General features: G+C 40.3%; 1 protein-coding gene across 15 annotated transcripts in view; it reads left to right on the top strand.

Annotated features, from left to right (window-relative positions):
* The window catches only part of Wnk1 (WNK lysine deficient protein kinase 1), a 116,104-nt gene extending 100,592 nt beyond the window's left edge, over positions 1 to 15,512 (top strand). For 6 of the 15 annotated variants that reach the window (XM_075982954.1, XM_075982953.1, XM_075982943.1 and 3 more), the window contains 6 exons: positions 634 to 698; positions 2,079 to 2,740; positions 3,570 to 3,772; positions 4,558 to 4,752; positions 12,170 to 12,357; positions 12,765 to 15,512. In XM_075982954.1, the coding sequence (XP_075839069.1) occupies positions 634 to 698; positions 2,079 to 2,740; positions 3,570 to 3,772; positions 4,558 to 4,752; positions 12,170 to 12,357; positions 12,765 to 13,082 (1,631 nt within the window). In that variant the 3' untranslated portion in view covers positions 13,083 to 15,512. Of the gene's footprint in view, positions 1 to 633; positions 699 to 2,078; positions 2,741 to 3,569; positions 3,773 to 4,557; positions 4,753 to 6,365; positions 6,459 to 9,510; positions 9,553 to 11,244; positions 12,149 to 12,169; positions 12,358 to 12,764 lie in introns of those variants that run through there. The other 9 variants (XM_075982938.1, XM_075982940.1, XM_075982947.1 and 6 more) reach the window with 6 other exon arrangements.
* The last annotated feature ends 273 nt before the right edge of the window (positions 15,513 to 15,785 follow it).

The following is a 15,785-nucleotide window of genomic DNA, read 5'->3' on the forward strand; positions in this document are numbered from 1 at the left end:
CCACAGGTTGTCATCCTAACCTCCACACACATTCATACTTGTGTGAAGTGTGCATACATATACACACACAATAAATAAATTGTTTATGTGTGTGTTTTTAAAAATACAAATTGCCCTGGCGTTGGTGGTGCACGTCTTCAATCCCAGCACTCGATAGGCAGAAGCAAGCAGATCTCTGTGAGTTTCAGGACAGCTAGGACTATACAGAAAAACCCTATCTTGAAAATCATTAATGAGTGAGTGAACGAGTGAACGAACGAACGAACTGATCTTGCCTGGTGAGGTGAATCAATGGTTAAAGGCACTTGCCTCACAAGCCTGACAACCTGCTTAAATAGAGAGCTGAGTCATAAAAGTTCTCCTCTCACATGTACATGCCCATACTCACATACAGACATCATAAACAAACCATAGTAATAACTAAAATTTTTAAAAACAAATCTTTAGCTGTTTTGCACACCTGTAATTCCAACACTCGGGAGACTGTCCCAGAAAGATCAAGTTTATGGTCAACCTGAAGTAGCAGACAGTCTTGAAGGGTGGAAAAAGAATCTTTAATATCATATTTCTGATGGGATTGCAAAGAAACTGGAAAGAAATATTAATTTTGCTTCTGTCTTTTTGTTTCTCAAGCCACTGAAGGCCATGCCCTAGCAACTAGTTTAGGAGCTGGTGTTGTTAAGATGGGACGATTTCAGGTAAGATGATCATTTTCCTTGCTTTGGTCATCTCTATTGGGGCCAAGGTATATAATAAAATTTTAGCCAAACCTGGTGGCATGGGCTTTGTTTCCAGATACTTGGTTGGGAACCAGAGGCAGGAGGTCTTCCTGGGATTACAGAGTGAATTCAAGTCTATACTTGTAATTTAGTGAGGTCCTTTTTCAAAGTAAAAATAAAATGAGAGTAATTTTCCAACACACTAAGAAAAGTAATATTATATATTTATGCCTAAAATAGTTTACATATTTAAGATATTTTTCTTAGGATTCAGTCCTCAAGTGAATTCAACATCAAATGATATTACATTTTATTTCCCTACTTGGTCTAACCAGTGAGTTTTTTGGCTCATGGTACAAATGAAACTTTTCACAACCACTTCAAAATAATTTTGGTGATAGTCCTTGGAGTTGGGAATTATAGGTGATAACTCTTAATTCACAAACTTCTAAGAGTTTGGAATGGATTGAGTTTATATGATGAACAAGCCTTGTCACGAATCTGAAGTTTAATATTGTTGGATATAATTTATTCATAAGAAACATTCATGATCCTGTAGCCTGTTATTTATAATTTGACTGAGACATGAATTTGAGTTGTTTCACATGAGAGGTAAAAATGAATCATTGATTCATCAGGCACTGAGACTGTGCATCTCAGTACTGATGTGCTGTCTCTGTAGTGGTGTTTAGTTTACTTTACAATGATTGACGAGACTATGAAAAGAAATTCCACTGGTTCACTGGCAAATAAGTTGATCCTTCTTTCACCCTCATCCCCTGTCCCACCCCGCCCACAAGTGTGCTGGGATAACAGGCATGCATCACCAACCCTGGTCTACTTGGTGCTAGGGATCTCACCAGAGGACCTCTTTCATACTAGGCAAGCATTCTGCCAACTGAGTTATACCAGAAGCAATCCTTCTTTTGACTGTCCAAGCTACAAATAAAGAACAACAACAACAACAACAACAACAACAACAACAACTACTACTACTACTACTACTACTACTACTTCTTCTTCTTCTTCTTCTTCTTCTTCTTCTTCTTCTTCTTCTTCTTCTTCTTCTTCTTCTTCTTCTTCTTCTTCTTCTTATTCCTCTTCCTCCTCCTCCTCCTCCTTCTCCTCCTCCTCCTCTTCCTCTGCTTCTTCTGCTTCTTCTCTCTATCTCTCTGTCTGTCTGTCTGTCTGTCTGTCTCTCAGAAAAGGTTTTATTATATAGCCTTGGAAAGCCTGGAATACACTAACTTTGAACTTACCGAGATCTGTCTACCTCTGGTGTGCTAGGATTAATGTTATTTGCCACTACCCCAGCCAGGGACATCATTTTTAATCATACTTCATTCTCTTTTCCATCAGGTTTCAGTTACAACGGATGATGCTCAGAAAGAGCGTAAAAATAGGTCAGAAGATACAAAGTCGGTTCATTTTGAATCTAGCACATCAGAGTCATCAGTTCTTTCAAGTAGTAGTCCAGAGAGTACCCTGGTAAAGCCAGAGCCTAATGGAATAACCATTCCTGGCATCTCCTTAGATGTGCCAGATGGCATCCAGAAAACACCTGCCCCAGAAGCAAAGTCAGAAACTGGGCAGCCTACCAAGGTTGGACGTTTTCAGGTGACAACTACAGCAAACAAAGTAGGTCGTTTCTCTGTTTCAAGAACTGAGGACAAGGTCACAGAACTCAAAAAAGAGGGACCAGTGACCTCTCCTCCTTTCAGAGATTCAGAACAAACTGTTAGTCCTGTTGTGATACCAAAGAAGGAGAAGCCTGAGCTGGCAGAGCCTTCCCATCTGAACGGGCCCTCTTCTGACCTGGAGGCTGCCTTTCTTAGTAGGGGTGCAGAGGATGGGTCAGGTAGTCCACAGTCTCCGCCTCACCTGTGTTCAAAGAGCCTTCCCCTCCAGAATCTAAGTCAGAGCCTTAGTAATTCATTCAACTCCTCTTACATGAGTAGTGACAATGAGTCGGACATTGAAGATGAAGACTTAAGGTTAGAGCTTCGACGACTAAGAGAAAAGTAAGTAATGTTTTCCCTGTAAAATAGTGGCAGATATTGTATCTCAAGTCTGGTATTTAAGCATTTCAATACAGATTCTGATCTCACATTCCTTTTAAACAGAAAGTAACACATAAAAGCTACAATTACCTGATTCATCTTTCATTGGGTTATCCTGTATTCATCAGCACCTATGGCATTTCTAGTTTTGGGGTTCCTTAGCACCATTATATTGTTACATTATTTTTGTTAGTGACACCTTTAAAGAAAGATGTTTATTTATGTGTACAAGTGTTTTGCCTACATGTATATATGTGTACCATGTGCATGCCTGGTGCCCGTGGAGGACAGAAGACAGTATCATTCTCTGAAATTTGAGTTACATAGATGGTTGTTAGCTGGGATGTGAGTGCTGGCAACTGAATCGAGGTCCTCTACAAGAAGACAAAGTGCTCTTAATGACTGAACCATCTCTTCAGTTCTGTCAATAACTAAGGACTCTTGGTTGTTTGTTAGTATATAACATGAATCTAATAATAGCACTATAATGTATAATTATGTTTATAGTTTTATTAATCACCTGGATCACAGTAACAAATTTACCTATGCTTTGTATGGCTTCAGTTTTTTTTTTTTCTTTAACATGCTGTTATCTAGGCTAAGAGTTTACTGAAATGTGCCTTGTATATAGAGATCAGCAAAATGAATTGTCAAACTAGAATCTCACAGCACATTTAAGAAAAGGGTTGATAGCTACATAAGCACTTGAATGAAGATTTAGGAATATTATTTAACTCTTACTTGAACAATAGTGGCTATATTTTTATCCATATTTGGTTATCTTTTATAGACATCTTAAAGAAATTCAGGACCTGCAGAGTCGCCAGAAACAGGAAATTGAATCTTTGTATACCAAACTGGGCAAGGTTCCTCCAGCTGTCATTATTCCCCCAGCTGCTCCTCTGTCAGGGAGAAGAAGGAGACCTACCAAAAGCAAAGGCAGTAAATCTAGTCGCAGCAGCTCATTGGGCAATAAAAGTCCACAGCTTTCAGGTAAGAAGCCCTGGGCCAAGTCTAGTCAGCCATTCTGTGTTTCTTTCTCTCATAACCTGTTGAACATTTGTTAACTTTTAATTAAATTTCAAAGGATTTTGACTTTCCCCCCTGTGTCTTTTTTTTTAGGAGTTTGACTTTCCAATATTCCTACTTTGGCTCTTCTATACCTGGTGTGTTTCGAACCTCTTTTGACCCTAGAAATAGGCTTTTTTTTTTTTAATTAGTCAGTGTTAATATCTATGTAACTATGGAAGTAGAAATGGAATCTTCATATCTATTGCATGTTTTAGTTTACACTTCATTCTGGCCAAGCTAGTGAGCTCTGCATCATCTTATACATAGCCTTATATCTATAAACATCTTATTGCTTCTCACCTTCATATCAATAAGAATTTGTCTGTTTATTAGTTTGTATGTTTTTGTTTTGTTTTATTTTTAAATTTACCACTCAAGAGAAAGGAATCAGAAACAATAAATATATTAGGAAGTTTATATAATGTATTTTTTTTCTTATTCTTTCTTGATGTTTTATTGATTGGTTGGTTGATGGATTGATTGAAGATAATCCCAGACTGGCTTCAAACTCACTGTGTAGTCAAGGATTACCTTGAATTCCTGATCATTCTTCGTATACTTCCCAAATGCTGGGATTATAACATACTCTACCACACCTGGATTGTGTGGTGCTGAATCAAGCCCAGTATTTCATGGCTGCTTAGTGAATTGAAATACATCCTTAGTTCCTTCTCCATGTTTCTTCAAACCTCTATATTTTTCACCAGGTAACCTGTCTGGTCAGAGTGGAACTTCAGTCTTACACCCCCAGCAGACCCTCCACCCCCCAGGCAACACCCCAGAGACTGGACACAACCAGCTGTTACAGCCTCTTAAGCCATCTCCTTCCAGTGACAACCTCTATTCAGCCTTCACCAGTGATGGTGCCATTTCAGTACCAAGCCTTTCTGCTCCAGGTCAAGGTAAGAATTCAAAGTGTGACCACCATCGCCTAGAAACATTAAAATAGAAATACTTCCATACTTAGAACAAAAGCAAGGTCAGTATCTTTCTGTCATCAGCTGAAGAGAAAGAGACTGAGCAGGAAAGCTGCATAATGATTAGAGTCACTGACCTCCTTGATTCAGACGTGGTAAAATAGCTTCTTGATGTTTGGGTTGTTTTGTTGTTGTTCTTGTTGTGTAGACAGCACCTCATTCTGTAGCCTGGAGTAGACTGTTCTGAAACTCACTGTGGAGTCCAGGCTAATGTTGAACTCCCAGCAATCCTCTTGCTTCAGCCTCCCAAGTGCTAGAATTATAGGTATAAATCATCAAACTCGGTTCTGAAATAGCTTCTTTTCAAAGGGTGATTATTACATGTCCAGCCTGTATGAATTATAACTTATTTATGATTTAGACCATAACCTTTAACACTAAGCCAAGATTTTGTGGACTAAATTCTGAGGCGTTGCTAGTTGGTTTTTTTTTTTTTTTTGGTTTTTTTTTTTTTGTTGTTGTTGTTTTGTTTTGTTTTTGGTTTGTTTGTTTTGCCAATCTGCTTTTTTTTAATTTTAATTTTTTTTGAGACAGGATTTCTCTGTGTTACAACCTTAGCTATCTTAGAACTAGCTCTTGTAGACCAGGTTGGCCTTGAACTCACAGAGATCCTTCTGCTTGTGCCACTACTGCCCAGCCCTACCCAATCTGCTTTTAAACTTCTAAGCATGGTAGCAGCATACTAAAATGATTAACGCTAAAATCTATTTTTTTAGTCCATTGTGGACATAGATTTATTAAGAAAAAAATAAGAAAATTCCAGAAAGTTAGAGGGACTCCCACGAGAGGAGTACCCTAAGATCAAATTTTTAATCCGTATTCTACTTTCCAAAATAATGTTTTGGTTTTGTTGCTCATAACATTACTGTTACAGAGAGCTTTTGAAACTGAAAGTTATGTGAGAATTGGAAAGAGGGGCTGGAGAGATCATTCAGAGCATCCACACGAAGGCTCACAGCCACCCCAGGGGATCTGTTCTCTTCTCTGTGGGCAATACATACAGTGTGCAGGCTTATCTTCAAGCAAAACACTCATACACGTAAATAAAAAAATAAAAGAATAAAACTAAAATTGAAAGGAAAGTTGGGCATTATGGAACATGCCTTTAGTTCTAGTACTCATGAGGCTGAGGCCAAATTGGGCTGTAATAGTGAAACAAAAAAGTCAAAACAAAAGTAATGAATTGGGTGTCTGGGTAGAAAGGAATTGGAGGACAGACCTACAGATAATTAAGTGCTTCTAGCACAATTTCATAGAAATTAGACATTCAATTTCCCTCCTTCCTTTCCCCCCAGCTAATGGGAGTAATTAGTAAGAAACAACACAAAGTTGTTAACGTTGTTCCAAATAAAAAAAGCTTCATTTCTGCCAATGGGGGAGGCTTGGTGTCTGTCTCATGCAACAGATGGACTGACTTCCTTATAGATCTCCCTCTTCCACATGCCATCCAGTGTGTCACCACTCCAGCCTCAAGCGCTAACATCTTGTAGTTGTGTTGTCTCTTCTCCTCTCTGTTCTTTCCTTTTCCCTTCTCACAGGCTGTGCGAAGTTTAACTGTGCATCTGAGCAGGTGACATTCAAACCTGGTGGCAGGAGGACCCGATTTCTGAGTACGCCCTGCTTGGCTCTTTGTGTGTAACACCTTTACTCCTTCCTTGTCCTTGTTTTTCTGCTGCTTTGGATCTGATTGTCACGCAGTCCATTTTCATTTGTCTCTTTTATATCTCATCTACTCAGTGGCCTGGCTGAATATTACCCTCAGAAGTTTGGGTCCCTGTGTTAATTATAGAAAAAGATACAGAGACAGCAGTGGGTTTTATAGATTTTAAATTAACTCCCAGATAGAATTGCCTCTTTTAGATCTATTGTATATTAGCATCTATATTAAGACTGCAATACACAATCATACTCAGTGCTGTCTCATTGCCCTGACATTAGGAGTGGTGGTGTTCATGATTCCCATACTGTGGAGGGAGAAGCAAAGATTGTAAATTTGAAGCCAGAGTGGACTGTGTAGCAAGTCCCTATCTCAAAATTAAAATTTTTTTTAAAAAAAGGACAGGAATCATGTTGACCACTGATGCATGATCCTGATGGAAGGTAAAAGCTTACCTTGTTTTCCATTCTTTTAAATATGAATTGAAATCTCAGTTAAGCCCAAACATGTGCAGATTAAAGAGATGCTAGAAATCTCTTCACCTCTGTTACCAACTCCATGAGATTAAATAGTTCAAAGAACATTTAGTATAGTTATCTTACAAAGCTTTTTTGTTATTGTTGTTTTTTCAAGACAGGGTTTCTCTGTATGATCCTGGCTGTCCTGGAACTCATTCTGTAGAGCAGGCTGACCTCAAACTCACAGAGACCCTACTGTTTCTGCCTTCCAAGTGCTGAGATTAAAGGCATAAGCACCACTGCCCAGCTTTTAAAGACCAAAGCCAAGTACCTGCAAGTGAAATTTATCATTTAATATTAAGTATTAGTAGAACTTCATCATTTTCTGATTTAAAATAAGGTGCAGGAGCTTGAAAGATACCTCAGTAAAATACTTGCCATGCAGATTGAGGACCTGAGTTTGACCCTACAACCTAAGTTAAAAAGTTGGGCTGTCCTAGTACTAGAAAAGTTGGAGAAAAAAAGAACCTGTGTCTCATGAGCAGATCAGCTTAACTATGTCAGCAAGCTCCAGGCTAATGAGAGACCCTTCCTCAGAAAAGACTGTGGGTGGTTCATGAAGACTGACACCTGAGGTTTCCTCTGACCTCCACATGTACCCACTCACAAAAGCACAAACCACAAAAGGTACATGTGGAACTAGAGAGATGGCTCAACAGTTAAGATCACTGGCTGCTCTTCCATTGGACTCAGGTTCAGTTTCCAACTCCTACATGATAGCTCACAACTATAATGCCAGTTCTTGGGTATCCAGCACCCACTCTCACCTTGGGACACTTCACACACATGGTCCACAAAGATACATGCAAGCAAAACACCCATACACATGAATTAAAAACAAATCTTAAGAAGAAAGTGGCAGCCCAGGACCAAATTGCGCTGTATTGTCCTCTCCCTGTAAGGAGTGAAATCAGTGCCTGCTTCCTAAGGCTATTGTACAGTTTAAATAAGATATTGTCCACAGAAACAGCTGCTACTTAGAAAACTCTCAATTCCCTGTGATTAGCAAAAACCTGTCTGGTATTAGTAGGTACCCAGAGTCTTTATTGGAAGAAAAATTTTAAAAAGAAAAAACTCAAGAAAGAAAAAGAACTTTGTTAGAGTTTTGGATGACAATCAGTTAAGGCCTCAAACTTCTGGTGTGGTTATTAAAGTGCTTTTTAAATGCATGTGCTAAAGCCATCAGTGTTTCTGTATGTGACTCAGATTGCCTTTGGCCTCTTCATGGTGGGAAGAATTTACACTCTGCTTTGTTCTCTTGTACCTTTGTGTATTAGATTTAACCTGTTTCCCTCACTGACATGTTAGTCATGGATTGGTTCTACCTACAGCCTTCTTTTACCACATTCCCACACATGCCAGTGGTCCAGGGCTGAGCTCTTCAACAAAGTGGCTGGAAGCCATTGCCCATATTGATAGTTTCCAAGCATGCATGATTTGGGTATACTTCTATCAATAGTTTTTTTGATTAGACTAGCTCAGACTATGCATGTTATTAGCACACTTGAAAAAACATTTAATTTGTATGTCCAGCTAAAAAGATGAAAGGACATTAATAATAGGATGGGTATTTTGCAGTAAAATGTGCCCAGTCCTGTGATCCACAATCTGATATGTCTGAAAAGAAAGAAGGCAAACCAGAGCTTCTTTCTGTGAAGTCTGATACCTACCCACCATTTGACTTAATTCTGTGTCTTACAGCATACTATTAAGTTTAGGCAGTATTGATCTGAAAATGATTAGAAGTGGTAAACCTTACCACTTCCCTTTGAGTCTAAATGAAGACCTATACCTGTTGAAAGTGCATGATGATAGGGCATGCAAAACTGCTGGACAAATCCTAGAAGGCAGATGTTTTAAAATATATATATATATATAAAGAAAACGGGTGTTTGGAAGAAGGGTATGGTCCGTTACTTGTTTTGGACATGTTAATCCTATCTTCTCAAAATAGTTTGGAAGCACGGCTTGGCTTAATGCTCTATCTATATTTAAAGGTTGCTTGTTTTCCACATACTTTTAAAATTCTGGAAGGGATGGGGTATATGGATGGGGGGGGGAGAATGTGTGTCTAGAATGTGGAAATAAAACAGCCAGTTTTAAATCAACTTAAAGCGTAACAGTGGTACTGATTTAAATGCTTTTTAACAACCCAGCAGGAGAAACAGGAAGTAGGACATGGTCAATGGAAGTACTGCTTGGTATTTGGAATTCAAGCAGTTAGACCTGTTCCTCCCTCCAGAATGTCACATTTCATTTTAGAAATAAAGATGAGGTGTAAAAGCTCAACATCTGTCATCCAGACTTCACAGTCCAGCTGACAACTGTGTTAACACTCACAGCCAGTTAGACTTGTCCCTAGACTTGTCTCTTCATCTAGGGCTGCCAGGTCCTACCCATCTGTCCCCTCCTGCTTTCTCTTGCTGGGCTTCTATGTGCTGTTTGGAGATTTCATATAAAGATTATACTGATACTTCTTTAACACACTGCTCTCTCTTTGTGCTTCAGGGAAGATGGTGAAAAAAGTCTGTCCTTGCAACCAGCTCTGTAGTAATTATCTTCTTTCTGTTACTTTTGATCCTGATTGCAAAGCCATGAGTTCTTTTAAACTATGAAGCCTCATAACTCCCTGATTCCTAATTTTCATCTATCCCTTGCACCCTTTTCCGATAATATACCTTATTGTGCTTAATTGCTGCTATATTTTATTACTGCTACTACTTCCAGATTGAGAAACCACTTCATAGTCAGTTCTCTCATGTGAGTCCAGCTGTGTTAGTCTGTATCTATGACATCCATGGATATGAATGGGGAGATGGAGGCAGCCTAGGTTCTGTACAGAAAAGAGTCTCTGAGTCAGTGAGCATGTGCCCTCCACTCCACCACTGTTCATCAACACTGAAAACTCAACAGTAATCTAAGTGTACACAGAGGGCCATGTCCTCACATCCTCTGCGTATCTCAGTAGAAGTTGGTGCTCAGCTACAGGGGAGAGGAATGCTACTTGATTATAGAGCTTGACTTTTTAGCCTAGGGGGTTCTCATTAAAATAAAATGCAGATGCTAAGAAATTAATACTAGCAGTTTATAAGAGTCTAGAGTGTTAGAATGAGTGTGGCTCATAATGGCTTATAACCTGCCAGTGTAGGGGTAGGAGAAACTCAGAACATGAATTTAGAGAAACAAAATCTACTTTTAGGGATATCTATACAGCTTTCAGGGGGACTGAAAAGATTTAAAAGTTAGCACTCTCTGCAGAAAGCCTACTAATCCTACTTTACAGTCAGAAACTACAGCAAATAAGGCTAACCGTGGGGTGACTCTCCCTTATAAGGTAAACCTCATGTTAAGAATCCACTATTGAGGAATGTAGAATAAAGTGAATGGCATTTGGTTTTAAAGGGCCCTCACAGCATCAAGAGCAACTAGCAACAGACTAGAGAAGTGTGACTTCTGGCATGAGCTCTCTGTATAAGCAGTGCTCACCCTGACTTGGCTTCTCATTTGGCACCAACAGCTCTACTCACTTGTGGATATTTCTATTGTTTTGATCATCTGGCGCGTCATCCAGCAGGATGCTAGTCCTTGTGCATGCCACATGCTCGCTTTTTGGGTTTCCTCACTGTTGTGAATGCCCATCCTCATGGCCTGTGCTTTCTTCCCACTGCACCTTTTCCCACATTTGCTATTCAAGGAAAGATGTTTCTTGTGTTTTTATATTCTCCCACTTGGTTTCCTGTACTGAGGTGAATTTACTCAGTTTTTACGCTGTGTGTGATAATGATCCCCTGCAGTTCTAGCAGACACCATGTGATGCGGTAATTCATGTCTTGCCACAGTGACCAGAAGAAGCATGTGAGCATCCTCACTCTGCAGCTTCACCTGAGTTAGCTTTCCTCTAGCACAGACATGCTTTATGCTTTGGTGGGCCACTCCTTAGGTGATAAAATATACACCCTTTGGCACAAACAGGATTGCAGGGGGCGGTAGTAGATAGGGTTGCTTCAGATGTGCTGCTGTGCTCTGGTGTGCTGCTTTGGCATTGAAAACAGTAAAACGCATGCACTTAGTCCCAGGGTTCCTTGAGTATGATAGTAGGGCCTCCTGGCTCACTACTTTGGTAACCTTTTTTTACTATGTAGTAAATGTGAAGTCTGACAATAAAGGGGGATATAAACAAAAATGAGAACGTGACTCTTCTTTCCCTCTTCCCCAAAACTTGCCTCTCCGAATAACCTTCAGTGTGCCCTCCAGCTGAGCCGAAATCAGGCAGGACACAGACTCCTCCTTCTTTTTCATCAAACTATAGAAATAGAATTCCTTCATCATAACCTCTATGCCTCCTTTCCCCTCCCCTGCCTCAGCTGCATTTTCCTGTTGCTTCTACCCAGGAGTGCTTGTTCCATTGGGAAGAGTGGGGAGAAGGGATAAGACTCCTTGAACCAATTAAAAGACAAGTCCTCAAGAAAACTAACTTCCTGGACCTGAGAGATTCAGGCACATCTTTCCCCACTGCCAAATCTCAGTTCTTTGCTCATGGGACATTGAGAAAAGTTGGGGCCTTGACTCTTTTCCAAGTTTATATTTACAAATTTATATTTGTGGTTCCAGGTGAGAAAAAAAAATGTTTTGAACAGAGCATGCGGTGTCTCGTTACTTCTATTTGTTAAAGATTGACTAAAGAATGCCACAGTATCTACATGATCTGGGAACCCCATCTTTCCACAGCAAGCACTGATCTCTGCATTTGTACTACTTTAACTTACCCAGCACACAGTACTTCTTTGGCCCTGCTTTCTGCAAAGTTCCATAGCAGCTAGCCTTGTGGACCATATCACTCCCTCATCAGTGTAGTGCTGGGAACAGAGCACTGGCAGACAGTCCCAGTATTACAGGTTGCTTTGAAAGAAGCCTTTACCCATGGCTTCCATCATCCCAAGTTGTTGAGCCTTATCTACAAGCTATGGAAATGAAACCATTTTCATTACCTGTTATGCAAAAGCAAACAGATAAATAAAACTTTGGTATCTTCCTATCCTGCATGGCTTCCCAATTATTCTCCCCATTCTGTGGCTTGCCATTCATTATCCTGTTACATTTTCCCCTTTCCCCAGAGTCATATCCCAGATCCCCTTTAATGCTAATACTGTGTTGCTTGCAATTCTAGGGACCAGCAGCACAAATACTGTTGGGGGAACAGTGAGTAGCCAGGCTGCCCAGGCTCAGCCACCTGCCATGACTTCCAGTAGGAAGGGCACATTCACAGATGACCTGCACAAGTTGGTAGACAACTGGGCCCGAGATGCCATGAATCTTACCGGCAGGAGAGGGAGCAAAGGACACATGAATTATGAGGTAAGTCTTCCACTTTTCCTAACTTGCCAGACTACCAACACACAGATGAGCTGAGGACTGCCAACACTGGTACACCATCCTTGCCACCACCACCTTCTTCAGCAGCCCATGGATTCTAACATTATTGAGTAAATAAAGTAACAATCACTTTGGTACCCTTTTCTTTCAGTATCCTACACTACCTGTGTGTGCACACATACACTTGTCACATATGCACACATCTCATACCCAAGTTTTCTCTCCTTGTTAAACATAGAGCCAATAAATTTTGCAGGAGGCTTTGTTATGTTTTGCTAACACTAAGATTAAAACATCTCAAGCTCTAGAACAGCATTGTAGTTATCACACATTTTTTTTCTTGGTATTATACCTACATCAAATTGTCGTTGTTTCTTTCTTGTTTTTAGGGCCCTGGAATGGCAAGGAAGTTCTCTGCTCCTGGGCAGCTGTGCATTTCCATGACCTCAAACCTGGGTGGCTCAGCCCCCATCTCTGCAGCATCTGCTACCTCTCTAGGTCACTTCACCAAGTCCATGTGCCCCCCACAGCAGTATGGTTTTCCAGCTGCCCCATTTGGCACTCAGTGGAGTGGAACAGGTGGCCCAGCGCCACAGCCACTTGGCCAGTTCCAACCTGTAGGAACTGCTTCCTTGCAGAATTTCAACATCAGCAATTTGCAGAAGTCCATCAGCAATCCCCCAGGTTCCAATCTGCGGACCACTTAGTCAGACATGAAGATGTTAACTAAATAGATTTGGGGGCAGGAAATGGAATGCTGGGGGTTGGGGGGTTGGGGAAGTAGCCTATATACTAACTACTAGTGCTGCATTTAACTGGTTATTTCTTGCCAGAAGGGAATGTTTTTAATACCATTTTGAGCCCTTAGAATGGAGAACCACCCTCCCTCTCCATTTGTTGGAGTTCAAAAAGAAGAAAGAGCAGCTTTCTGGTGGAGGGGTTTGCCTGAGACTGCTTTCCTGTTTCTGTACCCACCAGTAAGGCCTAGAGCTAGAAGAGAGCCTTGTTACCAGATCACCCCAAGAGCTCAATGTAAGCCAAACCCCATATATATCTGTGAGTGGGGTAGAGCTCTTAATTTTGACATATGCCCCAAATTCTTTACTCCCACAAGAATGCATACCTTAAGACAAAAAGGTTCTCTCCCACTCTGATCCCTACCCCCACTTTCTTTTTTTTCCTTTACAACCTAGTGAAAAATACCAGGGGACTGGGGTTGCAACCCTTTCTTATATAGGTCATTAATGCTTTAAGCAAGATATTAGCAGCTTTGACTGCAGCATTAGCAATTAGGGAAAACAATTACGTTCCCTGAGGACATGAATTTTGCCATCAGTTTTGATGTGGAAACACTGTGATATATAAATGTTGTTGGACAACATTAGTTTTAAGAGTAAAATTTGAAAGGTTTAAAAGGTTCACACACACACACAAAAAAAAGCTAGCTCTGTCCATTACTTATTAAGACACTTTAACTTTTTCCTTTGTATTTCCATTGTATTAGATAAATAAATGTGAATGTAAAATTGTATAAATTACTGTACTTGAATACTTCTGTTCTCCCAGTATTGCTTGCTGGATATTTTAGTGCCTTGGACTTCTCTTGCTTCTGCTGTTAGCATCAACTTACCAGACCCCAGGTCACCAAAGGGTATGTGGAAAGAAATCTTAGGTCCATATGACCCCAGCAGTGGATATGCCAAAGGGAAAATGAAAGTGGGTTTGTTGTTGTTGTTGTTTTTTTTTTTCCGTTGTTCAAACAGTTTTGTCTAGAGCAGGTGTGAGATGAGCACAGTGAGAAGTTGGCATCGGGTTGAAAACGAAGTTCTGTTTCAGAAAGAATGAGGGTTATGAGCTGTGAAAGATAAGGACCGGAGGGACAAGCTTGTTTGAAGTGATGCCTGGCCAGTGAATTAACAAAACCTAGAAGAAATTCAACAAAATGAGAAGGGAGCGGGCTAGATTCTAAGTTGGGAAGGATGGCAGTGCCAAGTCAAAGATGGAAAATGTTGTTCTAAGGAAACCTGCTTGGTTGTTCCCACCTCTTGTACAGGTACCACACATTTCTCCACTTGAAGTACTGTATTGTGGAAAATGGACCCACTTCTGACTTTCTAAGCATTGTAGGAAAAGGTTCTTCTTAACTTTCCTACCCTTTTCTCCTACAGTGTCCAAATGGTTGCACAGTCAGAATCTGTGCCACCTGTACTTCTGTATTAGAACTAATACTCTCACAGTTTCATACCCATATTCCCAAATAACTACAACCAACCAGTATTATCTAGTACTATACCTAGTTGTAACAGGCAGTTTTCTGTCAATACCTAATTGGCTGTTTGGGATCTGAATACTCTGAGAATGTGGAGAGAGAAGTCATCGTTTCTTGGGTGCTTCCTCCTTGACCCTGAGTTGGGAACTGACACATTTCCAACCTCATTGACACATCCCAGGAGTTACACACTAGACACTGGCTACCTGCACCCTTCTTTCTTTAAGAGTCCTGTTCTTTTTAAGTTGGCCTAGGCCAAAAGATACACGTGAAAGCTGAAAGTTTGAGGAGAGGGAGGTGAAAAGAGCATGGTTTTTGTTTCAGATCCTGCTACCAAAGTGTTGACTCATTTATTCCTTTTGGGAGAGGGTAAGAGGCGCAGTGGAAATTAAACGGGTTGTAGGATGGGTGAGAGTGCTTTGTACCGGTGGTAGAGGGAGCCAGATGCAGCATGTTGTTGGTTTTGGTTTTAGTCATCTTGAGGTCTTTTCCCTATTCACAAGTTTATTTACTGTTGATTTTTTTTTTTTTTGCCCTCCTGTGGATGAAATAACTGAAGCCTAGAGAAACGAGCTAGTGCTACTGAACTGTTTAAATTATTTTTGTGTTAATAGTACACTTTGAGTACCTTTTTCCACATTTAAAAAGAACTTTGCGAATTATAAATGTTTTCCTTACGTTATTTAACAATGTACACTGTTTAAAACTGAATTCAAACCTTGGGGTTTCTCAGCAGCCGTTAACTGTACATTTTGCACTAACTCCGGGTGTTGCGCTTCTTGTAAGATTGCGCTTTGTGCTTCAGTTTGTTACCTTTGTAGACTTATTTAATGAAACCATTCAAATAAACCAAACTTGCTTTTGTTGAGCTGTGGGGTGTCATTTCTAGCTAAAAATGCGTTTTATTCTCCATGGCTTTATTTTGAATTTTGTACAACTTATAACTGGATTTGTTGTCCCTTGGGAACTTTTAACAGTAGTTTTATTCTAACCTAAAAATCAAGCTGTTATAAAATGAAAAATCAAAGTTTGGTGGCATGTGGCAAACTGCTGTCAGTCAACACTTGTGTAAGTATCTGAGGTCTCAGCTCCCCACAGACAGGTCTGGCCCTGCTCCAATATTAGACACTCCCCACTAAGC

Source organism: Microtus pennsylvanicus, chromosome 8 (assembly GCF_037038515.1).
Source record: "Microtus pennsylvanicus isolate mMicPen1 chromosome 8, mMicPen1.hap1, whole genome shotgun sequence".
Classification (NCBI taxonomy): Eukaryota; Metazoa; Chordata; class Mammalia; order Rodentia; family Cricetidae; genus Microtus; species Microtus pennsylvanicus.